This window comes from Folsomia candida, unplaced genomic scaffold (assembly GCF_002217175.1).
Source record: "Folsomia candida strain VU population unplaced genomic scaffold, ASM221717v1 Fcan01_Sc001, whole genome shotgun sequence".
NCBI lineage: Eukaryota > Metazoa > Arthropoda > Collembola > Entomobryomorpha > Isotomidae > Folsomia > Folsomia candida.
The window spans coordinates 16,365,192-16,384,889 of NW_019091193.1; the positions used below are offsets into that span (position 1 = coordinate 16,365,192).

The 19,698-nt window shown below is 37.4% G+C and overlaps 4 protein-coding genes across 17 annotated transcripts; 2 read left to right on the forward strand and 2 right to left on the reverse strand.

Annotated features, from left to right (window-relative positions):
- Window positions 1-1,958: 1,958 nt before the first annotated feature.
- Window positions 1,959-4,944, reverse strand: LOC118438150 (acanthoscurrin-2-like). Its single transcript, XM_035857979.1, has 5 exons — window positions 4,811-4,944; window positions 2,721-2,747; window positions 2,598-2,656; window positions 2,404-2,491; window positions 1,959-2,344 (listed from the first exon to the last, which is right to left on the reverse strand). Exons 3-5 carry the CDS (start codon window positions 2,607-2,609, stop codon window positions 1,959-1,961), a joined length of 486 nt encoding a protein of 161 aa, XP_035713872.1. The 5' UTR covers window positions 2,610-2,656; window positions 2,721-2,747; window positions 4,811-4,944.
- LOC110841756 (probable serine/threonine-protein kinase kinX) lies at window positions 4,891-8,473 on the forward strand. Of its 11 annotated transcripts, none has more exons than XR_004834418.1 (8): window positions 4,891-5,033; window positions 5,123-5,743; window positions 5,810-5,884; window positions 5,980-6,913; window positions 6,967-6,993; window positions 7,074-7,303; window positions 7,432-7,983; window positions 8,077-8,473. XR_004834418.1 is itself a non-coding variant. In XM_035849895.1 (7 exons), exons 2-7 carry the CDS (start codon window positions 5,853-5,855, stop codon window positions 8,197-8,199), a joined length of 1,692 nt encoding a protein of 563 aa, XP_035705788.1. In that variant the 5' UTR covers window positions 5,524-5,743; window positions 5,810-5,852; the 3' UTR covers window positions 8,200-8,473. The 11 variants fall into 11 exon arrangements, 6 of the variants coding, with proteins under 6 accessions (XP_035705806.1, XP_035705788.1, XP_035705796.1 ...); XR_004834414.1 differs by lacking the exon at window positions 4,891-5,033 and having other exon boundaries at window positions 5,486-5,743; window positions 7,432-7,593; window positions 7,684-7,983; XR_004834415.1 differs by lacking the exon at window positions 4,891-5,033 and having other exon boundaries at window positions 5,489-5,743; window positions 6,967-7,154; window positions 7,489-7,593; window positions 7,684-7,983.
- A 265-nt stretch (window positions 8,474-8,738) lies between these two features.
- On the forward strand, window positions 8,739-14,474 carry LOC110863656 (sorting nexin-27). Of its 2 annotated transcripts, XM_022113011.2 has the most exons (16): window positions 8,739-9,438; window positions 9,508-9,538; window positions 9,663-9,726; window positions 10,178-10,280; window positions 10,350-10,539; window positions 10,619-10,700; window positions 11,082-11,205; window positions 11,965-11,991; window positions 12,063-12,213; window positions 12,283-12,443; window positions 12,528-12,616; window positions 12,793-12,943; window positions 13,014-13,054; window positions 13,195-13,239; window positions 13,314-13,356; window positions 13,431-14,474. In XM_022113011.2, the coding sequence occupies exons 1-16, from the start codon at window positions 9,307-9,309 to the stop codon at window positions 13,593-13,595; spliced, it is 1,599 nt and encodes a 532-aa protein (XP_021968703.1). In that variant the 5' UTR covers window positions 8,739-9,306; the 3' UTR covers window positions 13,596-14,474. The 2 variants fall into 2 exon arrangements, with proteins under 2 accessions (XP_021968703.1, XP_035705823.1); XM_035849930.1 differs by lacking the exons at window positions 8,739-9,438; window positions 9,508-9,538; window positions 9,663-9,726 and adding an exon at window positions 9,934-10,090.
- Window positions 14,475-16,340: 1,866 nt separating this feature from the next.
- LOC110859001 (ribonuclease P protein subunit rpr2) lies at window positions 16,341-19,167 on the reverse strand. 3 transcript variants are annotated; one of them, XM_035855351.1, is made up of 5 exons: window positions 18,941-19,167; window positions 17,641-17,742; window positions 17,410-17,501; window positions 17,232-17,346; window positions 16,341-17,161 (listed from the first exon to the last, which is right to left on the reverse strand). In XM_035855351.1, the coding sequence occupies exons 2-5, from the start codon at window positions 17,695-17,697 to the stop codon at window positions 17,066-17,068; spliced, it is 360 nt and encodes a 119-aa protein (XP_035711244.1). In that variant the 5' UTR covers window positions 17,698-17,742; window positions 18,941-19,167; the 3' UTR covers window positions 16,341-17,065. The 3 variants fall into 3 exon arrangements, with proteins under 3 accessions (XP_035711244.1, XP_021963573.1, XP_021963578.1); XM_022107881.2 differs by lacking the exon at window positions 18,941-19,167 and adding an exon at window positions 18,716-18,900; XM_022107886.2 differs by lacking the exon at window positions 18,941-19,167 and adding an exon at window positions 18,557-18,696.
- Window positions 19,168-19,698: the final 531 nt, after the last annotated feature.

Consider the following 19,698-nt stretch of genomic DNA (forward strand, 5'->3'; position numbering starts at 1 on the left):
TGGTACCCAAAGGCGTTCCTCACTCGGAATCTAGAAAATTTTCTCGACCCCTCTGCGTGGCATGTTCCTAAAATTAAAAGAAAATGTCCTTGAATTGATTTATTTTGTGTAGTTTTGAGAAATTTTGTGGATTTTTGAGAAATTTTGTGGATTTTTGAGAAATTTTGTGGATCTTTGAGAAATTTTGTGGATCTTTGAGAAATTTTGTGGATTTTTGAGAAATTTTGTGGATTTTTGAGAAATTTTGTGGATCACATTTTGTGGATTTTTGAGAAATTTTGTGGATTTTTGAGAAATTTTGTGGATTTTTGAGAAATTTTGTGGATCACATTTTGTGGATATATTTTGTGGATTACAGTAAAAGTAGCTACAGTAGAAGCAGAGCAATTTTTGAAGACGACCAGCGTGGACAAAGTCTTGGGACGAGTCTCAAGCTTCCTGGTCCTTTTGTAACCATCCACGCATCCCCCAATTTTTCGTATTTCCCTATCCATCAATGTTAACAATAATGACAAAATGTACAATGTATATACCATGTTTAGGTTATTGTGTGTAAATTTCAATCCCCTGGACAAAACTATCCTAATTGCCGACCTCTTGATTTAATCCCATGTAGTTTACAACCTGATGAACTTGGAACTTAACAAGCAACTCTCCAACTATTATAGTTTCAGGAACCCAGAGGACTGAAATTTGCACTACGTTGCCCTATGCTTGCATAGGGCGCACATTTAAGCCCCCAAGGTTCCAGAAGCCATAATAGTTGTAGAGTTGCTGATGAAATTACTTTTAGTCTATTAAATTACTATTAATCCACATTACTAGGAATTTAATCGGCAATCAGCAAGTCGGCAATTAAGATAGTTTCACGAAACCTGGGGGTTGAAATTTGAACTACCTGAAGTTATGAGGCATACTTCTGAAGTATTTTGGTACAACGATGCTACGATCATATCGTGGGATATGATAATGGATCTTCAATACATCAATTTAAATAATTAAAATCGCTCAATCCTGTGAACGTTTACTCCTATCAATTAAATAGATATCAGGCTATACAAGAAACATCACATAACCAAAATTTCTCAAATTACTGAGCAAATATTTTGAAATTACGGTAGCGTATGCCCATCAAACATACAGCTTGACTTAGGCTAAATAATATCTGCTTTATTGAGGGAGCTGCTATGCAGACATAATTGAGACAATGCAGACAATGTAGGTGTGTCGCTATTTCTGAAAATAGGGGGATCACCCCCCCCCCCCCATAGGATCCCTCTGAGTAAATTTATTACATGCCAATAACACTCGATGCGCCAAATTTCAGCTTTCTAACTCTATTTACAAGTTTGCTGTGGATTCCGCAAAGTAGTTGGTTTTTAATCACGGTAATTGATGTATGTATATGAGAAGTAGTTTTTGTGGATTATTGTTGCATGTGATAATACGAACATCCGTTGTTTTTTGTTGAAAATAAAATTTAACATGGGCAGATGATGTGGACAACACTATGGAAATATTCTCAGCAGTAAATATGCAGATATAACTACATGGAGGGCTTATTTATGATGATGATAAGGCAAATATGTATCCACTAAACAAACAGATTCCCAATTATAAGATTGTTTTATGCTAAACCAAAGATTTTCTTGTGATTCGTGATTAATTATGTGATAACATAGTGGGTACATCTGTTTATTTTAGTTTAATTTTAGATACTGGATGATTTAGATACATATTGATTTATAGAATTGTGAATTACTAAAGTTGTGTTACTCTTTTAAATGATGTGAAGAATTTATTATTGGAATTGAGATTATTAAACACATGTAAACGATATAATTACTCTCTTGCTCAACTTGCAAAAACATTCCGATGATAATAATGACTTGTGGTTTAATTCTTGAGATTAATTTTTAGGCACTCGTGATTACATGTATTGTACTTTCATGCGGTATTTAACCGCGGCCCCACCCTCCACCGCCGCCTCCGGAGCCACCCCCACCATATCCGCCGCCGCCTCCCGCTTTTCCGCCGCCGCCGCCGCCTTTTCCTGAGCCACCCCCACCATACCCGCCACCCCCACCGCCCGACTTTCCGCCCCCTGAGCCGCCCCCTCCATATCCGCCGCCGCCTCCCGCTTTTCCGCCGCCGCCGCCTTTTCCTGAGCCGCCACCCCCATATCCGCCGCCGCCTCCCGCTTTTCCGCCGCCGCCGCCGCCGCCGCCTTTTCCTGAGCCACCCCCACCGTATCCTCCGCCGCCGCCGCCAGCTTTTCCTCCTCCCCCTCCACCTCCTCGTCCCCAACCTCCTCCGCCACCCCCACTACCTCCACCACCACCACCTGAAAGAACACCAATTTAGTTCCTGTTGCGGAAGTATGGATGGCTTATCTGAACAGACCGTATCCACCACCGCCACCTCCTCCCCCTCTGCCACCCGCCTCCACGTAGGCAGCCAGGCACATGGCGATGCAGAGACAAAGTAAGACCTAGGAGTAATATGGGAACAAAATGATTAACGTTCGAGGATTGAGTTGAGACATGGGAGAAGTCGGATTAGTTGCTATTATTTAGATGTTTCATAACAAAAAGTACCGATTTTCTCATTCTTAGGCTGAAGAATGTCCAGATGAATCCAAAAGTGAACTGTGAATCTGTTGAGTTTAATCCAGGTTTATATATACATGACCATTCCGGCGTATGTATGTACGTACTTACGTATGCATATCTTCGTGATCTTCAAGTCTTCATTTTAAGTGCATAAAACAGAAATCATCTTTTAGTATCACTTAACTCGTCAGAATAAAAAGGAATGACATTGTCGATTGCATTGAGAAAATTGCCATTTCTACCACTTGCAAACCAAAGTAAATGATGCGTACCAACTAGCCATATACACACAGCTTTGCGTAAATAAGTAGCGTTGTCAACTTTAGGGCTTAGCGAATTGGAATCAAAAGCATATCCTCAAACATTATAACAACACCTTCCTCTCGGGACACATCAGACACAACATGCAGTTCCTTGATATCCTGATCGAAATAATGCAATTTTTTACACACTTTTAGCAATTGACAAAAATAAAATTCGAGATGTTACGAAAAGGATTCGTAGTTGTAATAGTTTGTTTTCTTATATAAAAAGTATGCAGGTAAATAAATACATATATTTATATTGCAACTCCTACGTACATACATATGTACATACTTATCTACATCTATACAGTGTAGATTATATACACTGTGCTGTATTATGAGTGAAGAAAAGGCCGTTTTAGAATCAAATTGCGTCAAGGTTTTTCAAAGCACAAGTCTAATATAAGGCTTGCAAAGAAACCTTATACACAACACAAATCTAGTTTCAAGATTTTTTGTTGGTTAGTTTTGTTCAAGCTGAAATTGCATGAGGATCGAGGATATGCATTTTTGCAACCTTTGCATCTCTTCAAGTCTTGAAAATTGCAGCAGAGTTGTGTCAAAGTCCTTCTATTTTGTCTAAAGTTTGAATTGCCATGATAATCGTGTCGAGAAATCAATGAGCAAGACCCACCATTATTATTATTATTGTTCGTTCGTATATACACACAAAAGTTAATTAAAACTTTCCAGCAAAGCTAAAAATGTAGCTAAAAAGCATAGATCAGCACAAATGAATTAGGTTTGGTTTTTGCTCTGCCCTTCCTAAAGCCCTCTTATTATTTATTTGTTCCGGTTTTAAAGATACGGTGATAATTTGATGAGTTTTCTGCAATAAAATATACGCATTTTCCTATTTCTGTGACTCAAGGAAACTCTATTGACCCAAAAAACGCTGATTGCATATTTTTTTGAACGATAAAAAAGAGTGATGTTTTTGTGAGTCGTCGTCGTCGTCGTTCCGCATGCTGAGACTAATTGAACTATATATACATACATGTGATTTTGGTGACCAAACAATATTTCATGCAAATTATTCAATTACACACAAGCATCGAAGCGTCATTATCATTAACAAATTAAATTGTTGCATGGACCTTGATGATTACTTCTTGGTAGGATATGTAGGAAGCGTAATGCACAGTTGTACACATTAATATGACAATTTTATTAATTCATTGCCAAGTTTGCCAAACTCAAATTTATAACATAAATCACAAAATGATGTGCATTTATAGTGCGTATAATATGGTGTTTCTGAAATAGATTTATATAGAGTGCATTAAAAAATAATTTTTGACAAATCGATAATTAACTGATTAATACTACATGCATGAATTTGAAAATATTATATATTTATTTATTCAGTTCAATACATATGTTGACGAAACACTACAATAAGAAAAAAAGCTCAACTTTCGTAACGTCCGTCAATCTTATTATTATTATTATGCACTGCATAAATTTGTTGTCATCAGACAAACTAAACTTGTTCTCATTGATGTCCTATGCAAATTTATATGCGGTGTAGTTGGCTCTGCATGCTGCCTTATCAAATTTTATTAATTTTCATTTCCCATAGCCATTCACTTTCTTGCTTTTGAACTAGTTACATCTCACGTACACAGTTGCAAAAAGAGAAAGAATTAAAAAATGAAAAGAGTTTGCAATTCCATTTTTACCATTTTATTGGGAACATATTTGACTGGAGTATTATTATTCGTTGCAGGGGAGGATTGTGTATCTCTAAAAAAAGTAGCCGATTATGAGTGGGTGAGAGACCATAAGTTCCTAATCAACATATTAATAAAGCACTTTCTACATATATGTGTAACCATGTACGAGTAATACCTGCTCTTTAAACAGAACGTTAGCAATGAGGAGAAATTATACCTTCCAATCGGACAAAAGAATGACACGAGCATAGTCAAACAAATCTTGTACGAATCCTCCTTGAATCCTGATGAAGATTTGACCAAGCTGTGCCATAGAATCCAATTCAAGAACGAATCTGTAACCATTTCCGGTGTAAATGGAACTGTTGCAACTTTTAGCTGCAGCAAACTTGATGACAAGAAGTGGATATGGGATTGCAAGCATGATGGAAACAAATCTGGTTAGCATATTAAATTATATTTAACCAAATATCGCTCGAGATATTATTGAAGTGCATACAGAGAAAAATATTTGTTGCTTACATTACAGAGTACAACCATAAATTGTATACAACATTCACCGACAAAAAGACTTTTGCGTTGGTCGTTCGTTGTTGGGCTAGCGGTTTGAAGGGATGGAGCGTAGTTTCCACAAAGAAATTCCTTCATGACGATGTGCAAATTCAAATTCTGGAGCATGTAAAATCATTGGGGTTTGAAACTGCAGACTCGCTTCCCCTTAGGTATAAGCAATGCCCTAAAATTTAAATATCTAATGTCATATGTATATCATTGACAATAAAATAATTCCATTTGTGTTGGATATGATAAACTTATCTACATAGAAAATACACAAACATGCTGCAGTGATATTTTAGTTAAGCTAGCACACACATTTTGCATATGAATAAAACATTAAAATCAAAGGTGATGCCTCAACAAAAGGCCTACATTTACACTGATTGAGGATTTCTTGAACGGTGTACATGTTTTTGAGCATCACAGTTGGCTGGGTATCGGTTTTTGACTGAGAACCGTACGTGTGTACGTATTTAGGTTTGTATGTACAGGAGTTCTTGCCTTGAAAGGTGTCAGTTTGAGTCTTTGCTTTGGAGTTACTGGATAAATTGTTCTTACGCATTTCGGAATCATAATTATTATTAAAACTTTGGTGAGTTTCAAAACCTTGTGTGATCATACATTGCATATTTTTAAATTAATTACTTATATTTTTCAGGCAAGTCCATAAATCACAGCTTACTTAAGGATTGGAGGGCATCATGGCTGACTACGTGGGCCAAGTGGACGACGGGTAGGTATTATTAATAGTTTAATTGTTGTCTACTATTACAGTACGCACCAATTATTTACTTACATAGCGCTAATAATTTTCCCTGCTATGGCTAGTTGGGAAATCAAAAATGTAAATGCAAGCCAACCAGAAATTTTGGGGGATCTTATCATGCAAAAATTCGTTGAATCAAAGTCACAGATTTATACGTTTCTATTATGCGGAGAGTGCCTGCAAATCCCCCCAAGCAACAATTACCAATATGTATGTGAGCAAGGGCATGTCATGTGTGAGTCCTGTGGATATAAAACAGCAGCCTGTGCATTCGTTTATTCAGGAAACAAATGTGATCGAAAAATTTCTCGAGTTAAAATCACCATAGCTCAGCAGCAACTCAGCAATTGCTTCCTTTCTGATGATACACCAGGCAAAGAAATTTGTGAGGTCACCATTCCTTCGCCGTCCGTAGTTGAATCTGAGAAACTTGTGTTACCTGACGCAACAACGCAGCAACCAAACACTGATGATGTTATCTCAAAAACGGTTTCCACTAATGAAATTGTCGCAGTCAATCCTCCAATAAAATTGGATGAAAAATTATCAGATGATATTCATGCCATTACTAATCCAGCAATCGTGGAAGCCATAGGTCTGCCTGATAATGCTCCTTCCACAGTTATGTTAAAACCAATTTCTACTGAACCAGCTACTCAAATGGATACAATGGAAGAGAACTCAACTTGTGACTTTTCACCCAAATCATGCTCTTCTTCTCCAAAACTGGAAACTGATATGCAAAAAACAATTGATATGGAGAAAGATGAGGAATCCCCCCAGAAAATTGAGGAATCACCCCAGGAGCTTGCCCCCCAGAAACTTGAGGCATCTGAATCCCCCCAGAAACTTGAGGCATCGGAATCCCCCCAGAAACTTGAGGCATCTGAATCCCCCCAGAAACTTGAGGCATCGGAATCCCCCCAGAAACTTGAGGAACTGCAGAAACTTGAGGAACTACCCCAGAAACTTGAGGAACTACCCCAGAAACTTGAGGCCTCGGAATCCCCCCAGAAACTTGAGGCATCTGAATCCCCCAGAAACTTGAGGCATCGGAATCCCCCCAGAAACTTGAGGCATCGGAATCCCCCAGAAACTTGAGGCATCTGAATCCCCCCAGAAACTTGAGGCATCGGAATCCCCCCAGAAACTTGAGGAACTACCCCAGAAAATTGAGGAACTACCCCAGCAACTTGAGAAACTGCAGAAACTTGAGGAACTACCCCAGAAACTTGAGGCATCGGAATCCCCCAGAAACTTGAGGAATCCCTCCAGAACGTTGAGGAGTCGGAATTCCCCCAGAAAGTTGAGAAATCACCCCAGAAGCTTGAGGAATCGGAATCCCCCCAGAAAATTGAGGCATCGGAATCCCCCCAGAAAATTGAGGCATCGGAATCCCCCCAGAAAATTGAGGCATCGGAATCCCCCAGAAACTTGAGAAATCACCCCAGAAGCTTGAGGAATCGGAATCCCCCCAGAAACTTGAGGCATCGGAATCCCCCCAGAAAATTGAGGAATCTTCCCAGAAAGTTGAGGAATCACCCCAGGAGCTTGCCCCCCAGAAACTTGAGGAACTACCCCAGAAACTTGAGGAACTACCCCAGAAACTTGAGGAACTACCCCAGAAACTTGAGGAACTACCCCAGAAACTTGAGGAACTACCCCAGAAACTTGAGGCCTCGGAATCCCCCCAGAACGTTGAGGAGTCGGAATTCCCCCAGAAAGTAGAGGAATCACCCCAGGAGCTTGCCCCCCAGAAACTTGAGGAACTACCCCAGAAACTTGAGGCATCGGAATCCCCCCAGAACGTTGAGGAGTCGGAATTCCCCCAGAAAGTTGATAAATCACCCCAGAAGCTTGAGGCATCGGAATCCCCCCAGAAACTTGAGGAACTACCCCAGCAACTTAAGAAACTACCCCAGAAACTTGAGGAATCGGAATCCTCACAGAAACTTGGGGAAACCTTCCAGGTAGAACAGACCCAACCATTGGCAGCCAAATTTTACCATCTTAAAAGGCTCTCAAAATATTTCACAAAGGAAGAGCTCGCAGATGTAAAAGAATGGGTGAGCAAAATACATATGCCGTCTAAATAATTTATAACTATGTTTGTGCACATTGTTAAATATACATATATATTCATTGTTATTTACTCATAGATGGGAAGGACGTGTACAAACATGACTGAAGCTGAAAGAACAATCGTATGTCGCTACCGTCTCCATCAGATCCTTGAGGAAAAAACATTCGCAGATTTTTTTTGGGATTCGATTCGAAAATGAGAATTACTCTGCGAGATTCTTTTCTTCCGTATATGCATACGGTAATTCTGCTTAAAATGCATTCGTATTCACTCCGCAATTAACTGTTTCCATAAGAACCTGATCAATAATATTACATACGTATGTATACAAATGGTTCCCTTTCTCCTTGATAAGACGTGCACACTTTACATGTTAAATATTTGATGAACTTTTACCATTACTTCCAGTGACATGTAATAATGCGGTTATTTTACACGAATAAAGCTTCCATTCAATTCATAATTACAAACAAGCTTGCACATGTCGGCTTTACTCGAACGAGTCATCATTCATGTCATAATCATAATCATCGATCCTGTGTTTTTTAACCAAAAGCAACGGCAACGCATCGGAACGGGAGGAAGTAGCTGATATGAGCTTAATAAGGATTTCCTTTGAGTAATTAAACCCCTAATTACTGCTCATAAAATTAAATTCTTCAACGACTGGTCCTACCCTAACCCTAATAAATATGCATCAATGATGTAAAAATTGACGTGACTCTTATTAGTTCTCCTCTCCCAACACCCAATCCAGTTCAGCCGCATTCCATATGACTCTCGTTTTTTGCCCGTTCAAGTTGCTGCACTCGCAATAATTTGACATTTAAATAATGCCGAGTGTACATATTATTATTATACAGCTGAAGTTCTATCTTATCAACATTACGAATCTCGTGTGAAACGTTGTACGAGGGTGATGTGTGTGACTATTAAAGCAAACGCTGATCATTTGGCACAATTTTAATGCAATGAAGCATTTTTTAAATGGGTGATTAAGCTCGTTAATTTGACAGACTGGACATTTTTTTAAACTAGCTGACCTGGAGAAGCTAATTCAAATATTATAAATTTTGAGTACTGTGAATTCTATTGGTTTGACACAATAAAATAAATATAGATGTGTACGTATCTGCGAAAGAGAAATAAATCCTTTTAATTTGCACGTATGTACGTGTGTATGGTTAAAAGAGGAGGAGGGCGTATAGTAGAATAAAATAACAAGACATTTTACAGTGAAGTGTTTTTCTGGAGAAAGTAGCAGAGTTGTTGCGGTCACTGGACAATCGGTGAAACAGAGTACGAGATGACGGACGACGACCAGGGGGGTGATCCCTACTTGCCAAGGGTCGTCAAAATCTACAAGAGCGAGACCGGATTTGGATTCAATGTCAGGGGTCAAGTCAGTGAGGGTGGACAGCTACGGAGCATTAATGGGGTAATAATTTTAGCAATTAGATAGTTAAGAGTTGTATTCTGCCAGATTTTATTAATTGTTTCTCCTTAGGAATTATACGCACCCCTTCAACACGTCTCAGGTAATCGCAAGACGCTTTAATTGACACATTGTGTAAATTAATTATATACAAATAAATAGCCCAAGGGCTCATACACAGATAAGTTTGTAACTGACCAATTAACTAAATTTATATTGTTCTGTAGCTGTGCTTGAGGGTGGTGCTGCCGAGAAGGCTGGGATACAAAAAGGGGACCGAATTATTGAAGTGTAAATGAATATTTTCTATACAAAATGCATCATTGTGCACGTTACAAAGATTTATATATTTGCATATGAAAGTTGACAATATAGTAATCATCACAGTCTTGATGACACCGTTTGTTCTAATCTACACAGATAATAACGGGCAAACATGGCAATAATTTCACAATGTAATATTATTGAGTCCGATAAGGCATTTCTATGTTATAAATGTACTAAGAACAGTCTATTACTACTTGATATTTTCATGTTGGCATAAAATGGGAACAGTAGTTCGAAAAAATAGACATATCAAAGCATAACTTGATAAAATGCTAGGTTCGCAAACTTCTGTTCTGTTTGACAACCCGTATAATACACGGTCCACCAAGTATTAATAATTTTTGCATTTGAGAATTTTATAATAGGCAGTATTAAATTATTTATATTCGCTAATAATATGCAAAATTTATTACAGAAATGGGGTAAACGTCGAGGGGTCAACTCATCGACAAGTTGTCGACCTAATCAAATCTGGAGGTGATTGCTTAACTCTAACAGTAATATCTGTGTCACCACAGGTTAGCCTCATCTTATAATATGAATATTAGTTGACGTATTAAATACTAATAGCATAATTTTTTTTGTAGGAGGCTGAAAGACTGGAACCGTTAGGGGAAGAAAGTTCCTCCTTCCCTGCATATGACTACAGCGAGAAAAGATCTTTACCAATTTCCATTCCTGACTACCAATACCGTTACAATGAGAAAACGGGGGAACGATTTGTCGTCTACAACATTTACATGGCAGGAAGACATCTTTGTTCTCGAAGATATAAAGGCATGTATTTTTGGCATCAAAAGTCCTTGTTCATGGACATAAAAGTAATCTTAAATATTATAACAATAATTGTCCACAGATCATAGCCTTCTAGATGCTAATCTAAAGAAGGAATATGTGGGGTTTAACTTTCCTAAATTGCCATCAAAATGGTTGTTGAGGTAAATAAATCTTACAACTTCGGATTTGTTGAACCGAAAATATGTATATCCTGCACATTTTTGTTAATTTTGCTAATTGAGATTGTCAGGTAAATGACACTGATTAACAATATAAAATTTCGATTTATTTATTCATTCGAATAGACTAACAGCGATAAATAGATTACAACATGTGAGCAAATATTGCGAGTTGGCGTAATTTTATAAAGTACCCACGCTGTCTTACCATGAATGCACTATTCTGCATACCGTACTACTAATGATACGTGCATTAGATATAACGTATTACTAACTGCATTAGATATGCATTGTCATTAGATCGAGTTTGAATTCTCTGAATTTTATAAGAAGCACCTATATTAATTCTATCTTTTTTTTTAGATTAAACGACCAACAACTCGATACCAGACGACGAGGATTAGAGCAATATTTGGAAAAAGTTTGTGCTGTTAGAGTGATTGCAGAAAGTGATATCGTGCAAGAATTCCTTACAGACGATGAATCTGTACGTGTACAATTAAAATCTCATATACCGCATACTTAGGAGGGGAGCTTGCGAGGTTGATAATAACAGATCTTGATGCCCTTTGGATATGTAGTAGGGACCAATGAGTGTACTAAAACCCTGAAGTGGTTTGACTCCATGGCCACATTTGCGCCCGCCACACCCACTCAAAAATGCCCAAAAAACGCTTTTACTCCAGTTTTCACTCACTCAAATCCACGCCAAAAATCCAATTTTACTTGGATTTTGAAATTTCTTTCACCCTTATACTCCCAGATAGTTGCTTTCTTCAATACAATATCAGACTCAATTTTACTGATGATTATTTCGCAAAAATAATTTGTTTTGTTGATTACTACAACAATGCTCATTTAGAATTTTAAATTTTAAAAATACTCAAAATTTCGAAAGAATTGAGTTTGATATTGGATTGAAGAAAGCAACTATCTGGGAGTATAATGGTGAAAGAAATTTCAAAATCCGAGTAAAATTGGATTTTTGGCGTGGATTTGAGTGAGTGAAAACTGGAGTAAAAGCGTTTTTTGGGCATTTTTGAGTGGGTGTGGCGGGCGCAAATGTGGCCATGGAGTCAAACCACTTCAGGGTTTTAGTACACTCATTGGTCCCTACTACATATCCAAAGGGCATCAAGATCTGTTATTATCAACCTCGCAAGCTCCCCTCCTTAGATAAAAACAATTAATTGTTATGACTGTGAAATAGTTTTGCCAATAATACTACGTTTACTTAATTGATTAGGGTTCAACATCCAAAATAGATTTAAAGGTAAGAATTTAACACAACCTATACACAGAACAGAATAATTGAAATGATAATTTTTTTCTTGCAAATTTTAGATACTTTTACCCGATAGACAAATCGTATCGGTAAACGTACCAAAAAACGCAAATGCAGAGGAAGTTTATCGCGTCCTTACTAGCAAAATTAGTGTGAGCTCTGAAGCCGCAAAATATTTTTACCTCTTTGAAATCGTCGAATACAATTTCGGTAGTGGAAACACAAATTAAAACTATTATAGTGTTTAAGTGTTTATTAATTGAATTATAATTTTCGCAGAACGAAAATTGGCTCCAAATGAATTTCCTCATAATCTCTACATTCAAAACTACAGCACCGCCACCTCGACTTGCATATCTCTTCGAAAATGGCTATTTAACATTAGTAAAGAAATAAGTTTGACAAAAGATGACCAAGCAACGACCTTTTTCTTTTGGCAGGTATATAATAATGTTTCAAAAATCAGCATTAATAATAGTGAAACGATGTATGCTAACATTTTGTGGTTTGCTAAATTTACACAGGCAGTTGATGAAGTAAACAGAGGGCAAATAAAATCTGCCGATCGATTATATCAACTGAAAGCATTGCAAGATTCTTCGAGAAAGCACGAGTACGTAAATAAATACTTATCTGAATGAAACTGGCAGTGGTATACTGTTCATTGTATTACAATTCAATGGACGGTTACCGCCATAATTTTTATGCATTTTGTACAATAAATCATAAATTTGTTTCGTTACTATTATTTTGATTATTATTAATTTGGGTTAAATATTTTATCTACAGGTACCTGAAACTTGCTCGCGAACTGGGTGGATACGGCAACATAGTTTTCCCTCACTGTCCATGTGACTCTAGAAAAGAAGGTCATGTTATTGCCTCCATATCTGCAGAAAGTTTTGAATTACAAGCCTGTAAAGAAGATGGGACATTGGAGGTTTTAAATAATCTAAATTTATAGTTAAAAACATGATACCTTTTTCTAACTGAGTGTGCAAATATTGCAGTCACAAATTATTCCTTTCACATGGGAGTCAATCATTCAATGGTAAGTAATCAGTTGTTTTAATCGAACTAATTCTACACAGTCTTATGAAAAATAAATGGATTCATAACGTGACTATTTGGGTATGACTATGGCTTGGCCAGCTATGGCACATTTTCTACATTGGTATAATTTCATTTCAGGGATATTGATGACGAAGGCATGGCATTTGCATTCCAATATGAGCGGTAAGTCATAAAAGATGAACCTGTTGCAGACATGAGCCGCTACACAAATATAATGAATGTTTCTTCAATTTCAGACCAGACAAAGCTCCAAGATGGGTCAAAATATTTACGACATATGTATGTTTATATAATATTCTGGATATTATAAGTAAATCAAAAGTTATTGCTAAATTAATGATGGGTTCATGCAGTTTCACTTTATGAACGACTGCTTTGAACGAATCAAGGAAGAATCAATTCATAACAAACGAAATGATAGCCATGAAGAGGACGACGACGACGACGATGATGATGACGATGATGAAGATGATGAAGACGTTGATGAAAATGGAGAAACTGAATCTGGAACTTGCTGAGAAATTTCAAAAGTTATGATGAAGCGAGCGACGAATCATCGCATTTTAAAGACTTGGGTTTACAATGCAAACGCAGCTGTTTATCCTCAATACAACGCAGAAGAATGTTGACTCATACTCGATTTTAGTTTGAAACGCTTTACAATGTAATAATATACATATATAATTATAAATATGACTATTAATATGCACGTCAAGATCAAATTATGTTCAATTATTCATGATTAAGTTGCTGCGAACATATGACACGGTAAAAATGCCAAATTTGTTATTTATCTATTTCAAGTTTATTCTGTTCTATGCAATATCGAGATGTTATAATTGTTATGCAATTTAGCATTGTACATCCAACTGCTGTGGGTCTGATGAACAATTCTTATACATATATCACTGTAATCGTTTAGGGTATGTAAATCTTTTAAAACTACTTTCAATCTTTTTTTAATCCAGTGAAATGTCCAAATCCAATTAACTCTTGGGTGTGTAATTCAAGAGGATTTTTTTGTACTTTTAGGTTTTACTGTATGTTTAAAATCATATACGATTTAAATCTAAAAATACTTTGTATTGATGTTGCTTTATATTAGAGATATAATACCAAAGTAAATTTTTAATTGGCATCTACTGCCGTTTCCACTTATGTACTTTATCTTGGTTGACACAACCAATGACAAAATTTCTTTATTGCACGACGCTTACTGGAATTTTATCCCAAACCCACCACATTGACACTTATATTCATGTATTGTACTATCTGTTTTATGTAGAACAAGTATATGTAGAAAATGTATGTTCGTTCCTCCGTTCCATAAAAGAAAGCTTTTCGGAACATCTCACTCATGTATCGAATTAAAAATCGAATAAAAATTTAAATAATTATTTCGATTCTACTTATTTTACCATGTAATTCAGCATATACATGTTGAATTCTACATATGCATAATATGCTAATTAATTCTACATGATGTAGAATTTCCTGCCTTATACAGATCAGGCCGATATGTTGCAGGCACTAGTAATTTATCCCCTGTGACATAAAAATTGCATCAAAATTGCATCAAAGTAGGGCTAGCAGCAGAGTTCAGGTTACTAGCCCACCGTAAATCAATGAATAGTGGCCCCCTATTTCCGGTAACAGTTTAAATTTAAACTTCCCCTGCAACATGCACTACCACGAGTGACCCAAAATGTCCACGGCGTGCTAATCGTTTGGCGAATTCCTGGTGGCTATTGCGGGCTTGGTTCATTATATATCTTGCAGTCGTTTCAACTGTTGTGAAATATAGCAAATTGGCAACACCCGATCGTGATAATCCTTGCGAACTGAGATTGGGGATTCGTGAAAAGGTACGCCCTGGCTGGTGGTGAAGACGCCAGGCAACTTTTTTATTTCTTGCCATACACAACGCAGTCGCTTCCTAACCTCACAACGAATTCCATCTGCTACTCTCCTCACTTATCTCACAACAACAAGAACTTTTATCTGCTCCCTCTCTCATCCATGTCACCTGCCATTTTATTTTTCTGAAGAGCAAATTGCTCTGAGCAATCCCTGATTTTTTCTCGTTTTAAAATTTTGAAAAATATCTGACCATCGATGTAGCGAAAATTTTATAAGGCGAGAGAGATTGCATAAAAATAAAGTATTGTATACGTAATGGTATTCTGCATTATTGCGAGAGAAGAGTTGCCCAAGGGTTGTTTTGGGGCTATTTATTTTTTAAACCCGTGCATTATTGTGGACCGATTTTCGTAGAATGGAAATAACGCTCATTCATCAGTTTTGCAAAGTTTCTGAACAAAAGTTGACTATAATTTTATCGAAAACTTTTGTTACGGGCAAATAGCATGGGGGGTATACTCAACTAGTTTTGTTACGGGTTTTAGAAACGAGGTATACTGAGGAGTAGGTGCGGGGCGAGAAAATTATTTGGAAACGCAGATTCAATGTTCCATGGGATGAAAAATGAGAATTTTCTGCAGAAATTTAATGTTACTGACAGCGCTTATCGTCCAAGGAACCTTTGAAAATCGATTCGACTCTAAGGAAATTGAAATTCGCGAAAGCTTCCCAATCCAATCTTGGATCATGGTGCTAAAATACCTCCAAAACTTATCAACGTCATTACCAGTACCATTATATGCTTGGATTTGTTAATTATGATGTTGTGAGAAATTCTTAAAGGCTTTCTGTCATATATCCAAACATTGAATCCAGAATAATCTGCAGAAATCATCAGACATTTTGTGACCTACGAAAAATACGCATGCGACTTGGCCATGATTCTAACGATGTCAATTAATTGTACTTTTATGCAATTTAAAGCCATATTGAGACTTTGAGGACAAAATGTTGGGAGAGTACTTAAACAAACAATTATATTTTGTAAAAGATGCGAGTTTTTTCCACACCTTCATTTTTTATTCTGGTACTTTTTGTGAAAATGTCATCATAAAATGCAAAGTAGATTTTAAACTACTACTAGACAATCGTCGAATTATATGGAGCTTGATTCTCTATCCAAAAGAAGCAGGCTGTTAACAACACGGAAAGTGCTACCTGTTTAAAGCATATTGTTATGTGAATCAGATAAGCATAATTAACTTTATCCACACAGAAATTGAGCCAGTTTCAAAACAAATTGGAAATGCGATTAATTGGAGTTTTTAATGAGTGGGAGTGACGTGCAGCTGGGTGCATTACATGAGAGCGACGATGTCATAATTCGTTTGTGAGCGTAGTTCTTGGGGGTAGAAGATTTTTTTATTTGAACAGTTACCCAATGGTATATAATTGCAGACCATGATATTTTTCTTCTTTTTCACTGGATAAATTTATCATTTTGTAATCGATTTCAACCATTTAAAGTTGTGCTAAGTATTAATCAGTCAGATTTTACTTTAGTTATAAAAACGTGGGTGGAAAGAAGATCATATTTAGAGGAGGGCTTTGTAGGTGTTTCTTTCACATAGCTTCACCTTCTTTCGGAAGAGAGTCCGCCTTGTGCATGACACTTTAAACCGGCCATCGTACTCGTACGTCGAGCTGCCCACCACTTTCTCTCCGACTCTTTCTCGTGGCGGGTGATGTTGGCACCTTCTCCTCACAGTCCGTGTTTTGAGCTCTGCGGCTGAGATCTCTTTTTAGAACACAACCTCATTTTTTGAGCTAGAGTGAAAGTTCAAGGTTCAAAAGTTCCCATTTAGCTTTGTCATCGAGTTAGGAGCTGGGTTTGATCTGGTTGAGGCTCTGTCGATTCTATATCAATTTAATTCTACTCGTTTATGCACCAGATTTGTTCCTTTCCCCGAGGAGAAAGTGGGGCAGATAAATTAATATATAATATACCGGATACTAAGTCAGTTAAAATTCGGTCTATTAAGTTATGTACAACAGTTGATTGATATTTTGTGCTAGCATAACAAAAATTGATGTAGAATAAGAAATAGAAAACGGGCCTCGTCGGAAGTTAGCTAATAGTGGCGGTAGTCAATTCGGCTTTTAGTTTTCTGCCAGGCTGCGTTGGTAGCGATTTTACTTCATTACAGCATTTACACGTAATTACCTAGAAATTAAAAAAAATGTATGGTAGTAAAGGTCGGATAAAATGTTAGACTTGTGTATCAGTTTCGTACCATTGTGGGATTACATTTCCGGTGCTTTCTCTTCCGTAGGCGGTAGCTCATATTCACTCCAGGAACTAGGATAGCCTTACATTTCTTGCACATTGAACGTTTCATGGTATAATCACTGCAAAGGCAATATCGCATACTTTATGACTCTATCCTTAATTCTGCATTAATAAACAGTTACAGTTTTGCCACAGTTTTCTCCGAGATCAAAGTAATAATTTCTCCATAGTGTTGGCTCAACATCGGAGCAGATTGAACAACTTGCTGTGCTGCCTGCAAATTAATTAAGTTCTTTTTAAATTGTGTTTGAACATAATTATTGAATATCATCGACTCTTCCTCATCATCATCCTTCATTATGCATTAGAGAATAAAGTTGGTCATGTCATATTACGCAATTTTAAATTCCTACCTGGAACAAATAATTAATTCTAGAAGCATGTTCATCCGCCTTGTGTTTTGGAGGCATGTTTCAAAGTGCGATTTTGAATCCCAACCCAATCAATCAGTGTACCTGCATTTACAAAAAAAATCCTGATTTATCTACGAGACCTGTTAAGAATTCTAAATGAAATTTGGAGGACTTTTTAGCTGCAGCATAACTCTAGTAATTAATGAAACAACTCAAGCAATCCTAGCTAGTAAATATTTTCGCTAACTCATGATCTGAAATTTGCCTATAAAAGCAAAAAAATGTGCATTTTTGTCGAGTGTATTGCATATATCATCATCATATCATTCTCATGAGAATGGCATTCAGGGGAAATTGAGACAGCAGTTGGGAGAAGCCATCATCATATGTTGTGAGGTGGGCTGCGAGCATCATGAAATAACCCTTTCTTGATTCAGTTTTCGTCAGAACTGAAATTGTGAGCGCCAGTTGCGCGGAGATTGAACCCTTGCCAGAGCTTCCGTTGCATCCTCCCGACGACCGATATTCTCACCCCTGCCGCCCAAACACCATCCAAATTCTACGTCAAGCTCTCCTGCACCCAAAAACTCGAGAAGGAATTTACTATGGTCGCAAAATACGAAGCCTTGGTGTATGGACAGCCCCTAAATCTCCTTTCTCTCACAAACTTGCCCACGACGGACGACGAAGCAATACGCAACGAATGCATATTATTTCGTCTGCTCCTCTCTGCCGCGGCATATGCACACGCAATAATTCCCTTTCCCTCCTCCAACTTTTGTGCCAAATGCTGCTGCTGATCAGCGAAGATATGACGATGATGACCGCTTTTTGAAACTTTTCCAGTCGGTCTGGCCAAAATGGTGCTCAAGTTTGTGGAGAAAAAAGACACTGATACTTTCACTCGCTAACTAACGTGTGATGACTGTAATTGGCGCCGCCTTTTGTTGTCGAACTGTTTTTTTCCTGGTATGTCACAATAATACAGGTCACGGTCGGCTTTACTTAATAGGGTTCGGTTTAGCAACTGATTGAACAAATATGATCTAGATTCTTGCTAGTAATTATTGCTTACATAAATTGGGCTGGTAGGTGTTTCGAGGTAAATATGTACTGCGAGCTGCTGGCTGAGGAGAGGTTCTCTTTCTGACTGAAAGAATCTGCTTTTACTTTGTATGACTTTGGTGTTTCTGCTGTGTGTGCTGCATCAATGCCTCTGGTTGTGGTCTTGTTGCATGGTGGATGCGATGGTGGGGAGATGGATGGATGACGAAGGTGTAAGCATGTAAAATGTACTTACGCTCTGCACTGCAATAATCCGGATGGAGGGAAACGTTCATAGTCGTCGTTTTTGTACTATTTTATGGGCACAAAGAGAAACGATTAAGTTTCGAATTAGATAAGTTTCTGATGCCTATACGGTTTGCTTAAAATGCTCCTAAAAAAGTCGAGTTGGATTATATGACTACGCATGCATAGAAGACTAAATATATTTCTAATCTGATGCTGCTGATCTGCTGAACACTTTCAGGGTCAACTGCTGCGGGCTCATGTGCTGTAGAAGGACAACGCTGCAGAACTGCGTTTTTCCCAATAACAAAGGATGAGCAAAAAGTACATGAAAGTAGATACAAACAGGTTGTTTCTAAATTTGCATGTAAGACAGTATGTGTATGTTAATTTGTTAGAACCAAAACTATATAATGAAATGATCGGATGCTGTTATTTATGTGAAAAGCGAAAGGGACGGACTGAGCATGTGACAATAATGCGATCATTGATTGATTTGCCATAATACGAATACATTTACATGTCATTGTAAAACAGTAGAATCAAACAACGGTTCGGAGTCGGACGGGAATTCTTTTAATCATACTGAGGATGACTGCACTGAAGATGTACAAAAATTAATGAGAATAAAATGATTGTTTATTAATTTATTACCTGTGTACATATATCGTAATAAGTTTTACTAAGTAGTATACATGATTTTGAGCAAAAAAAGAAAGGGGTGACATTCAAAAATTATTATAAAGTCAAAGTCAGAGCAGTTTTTTT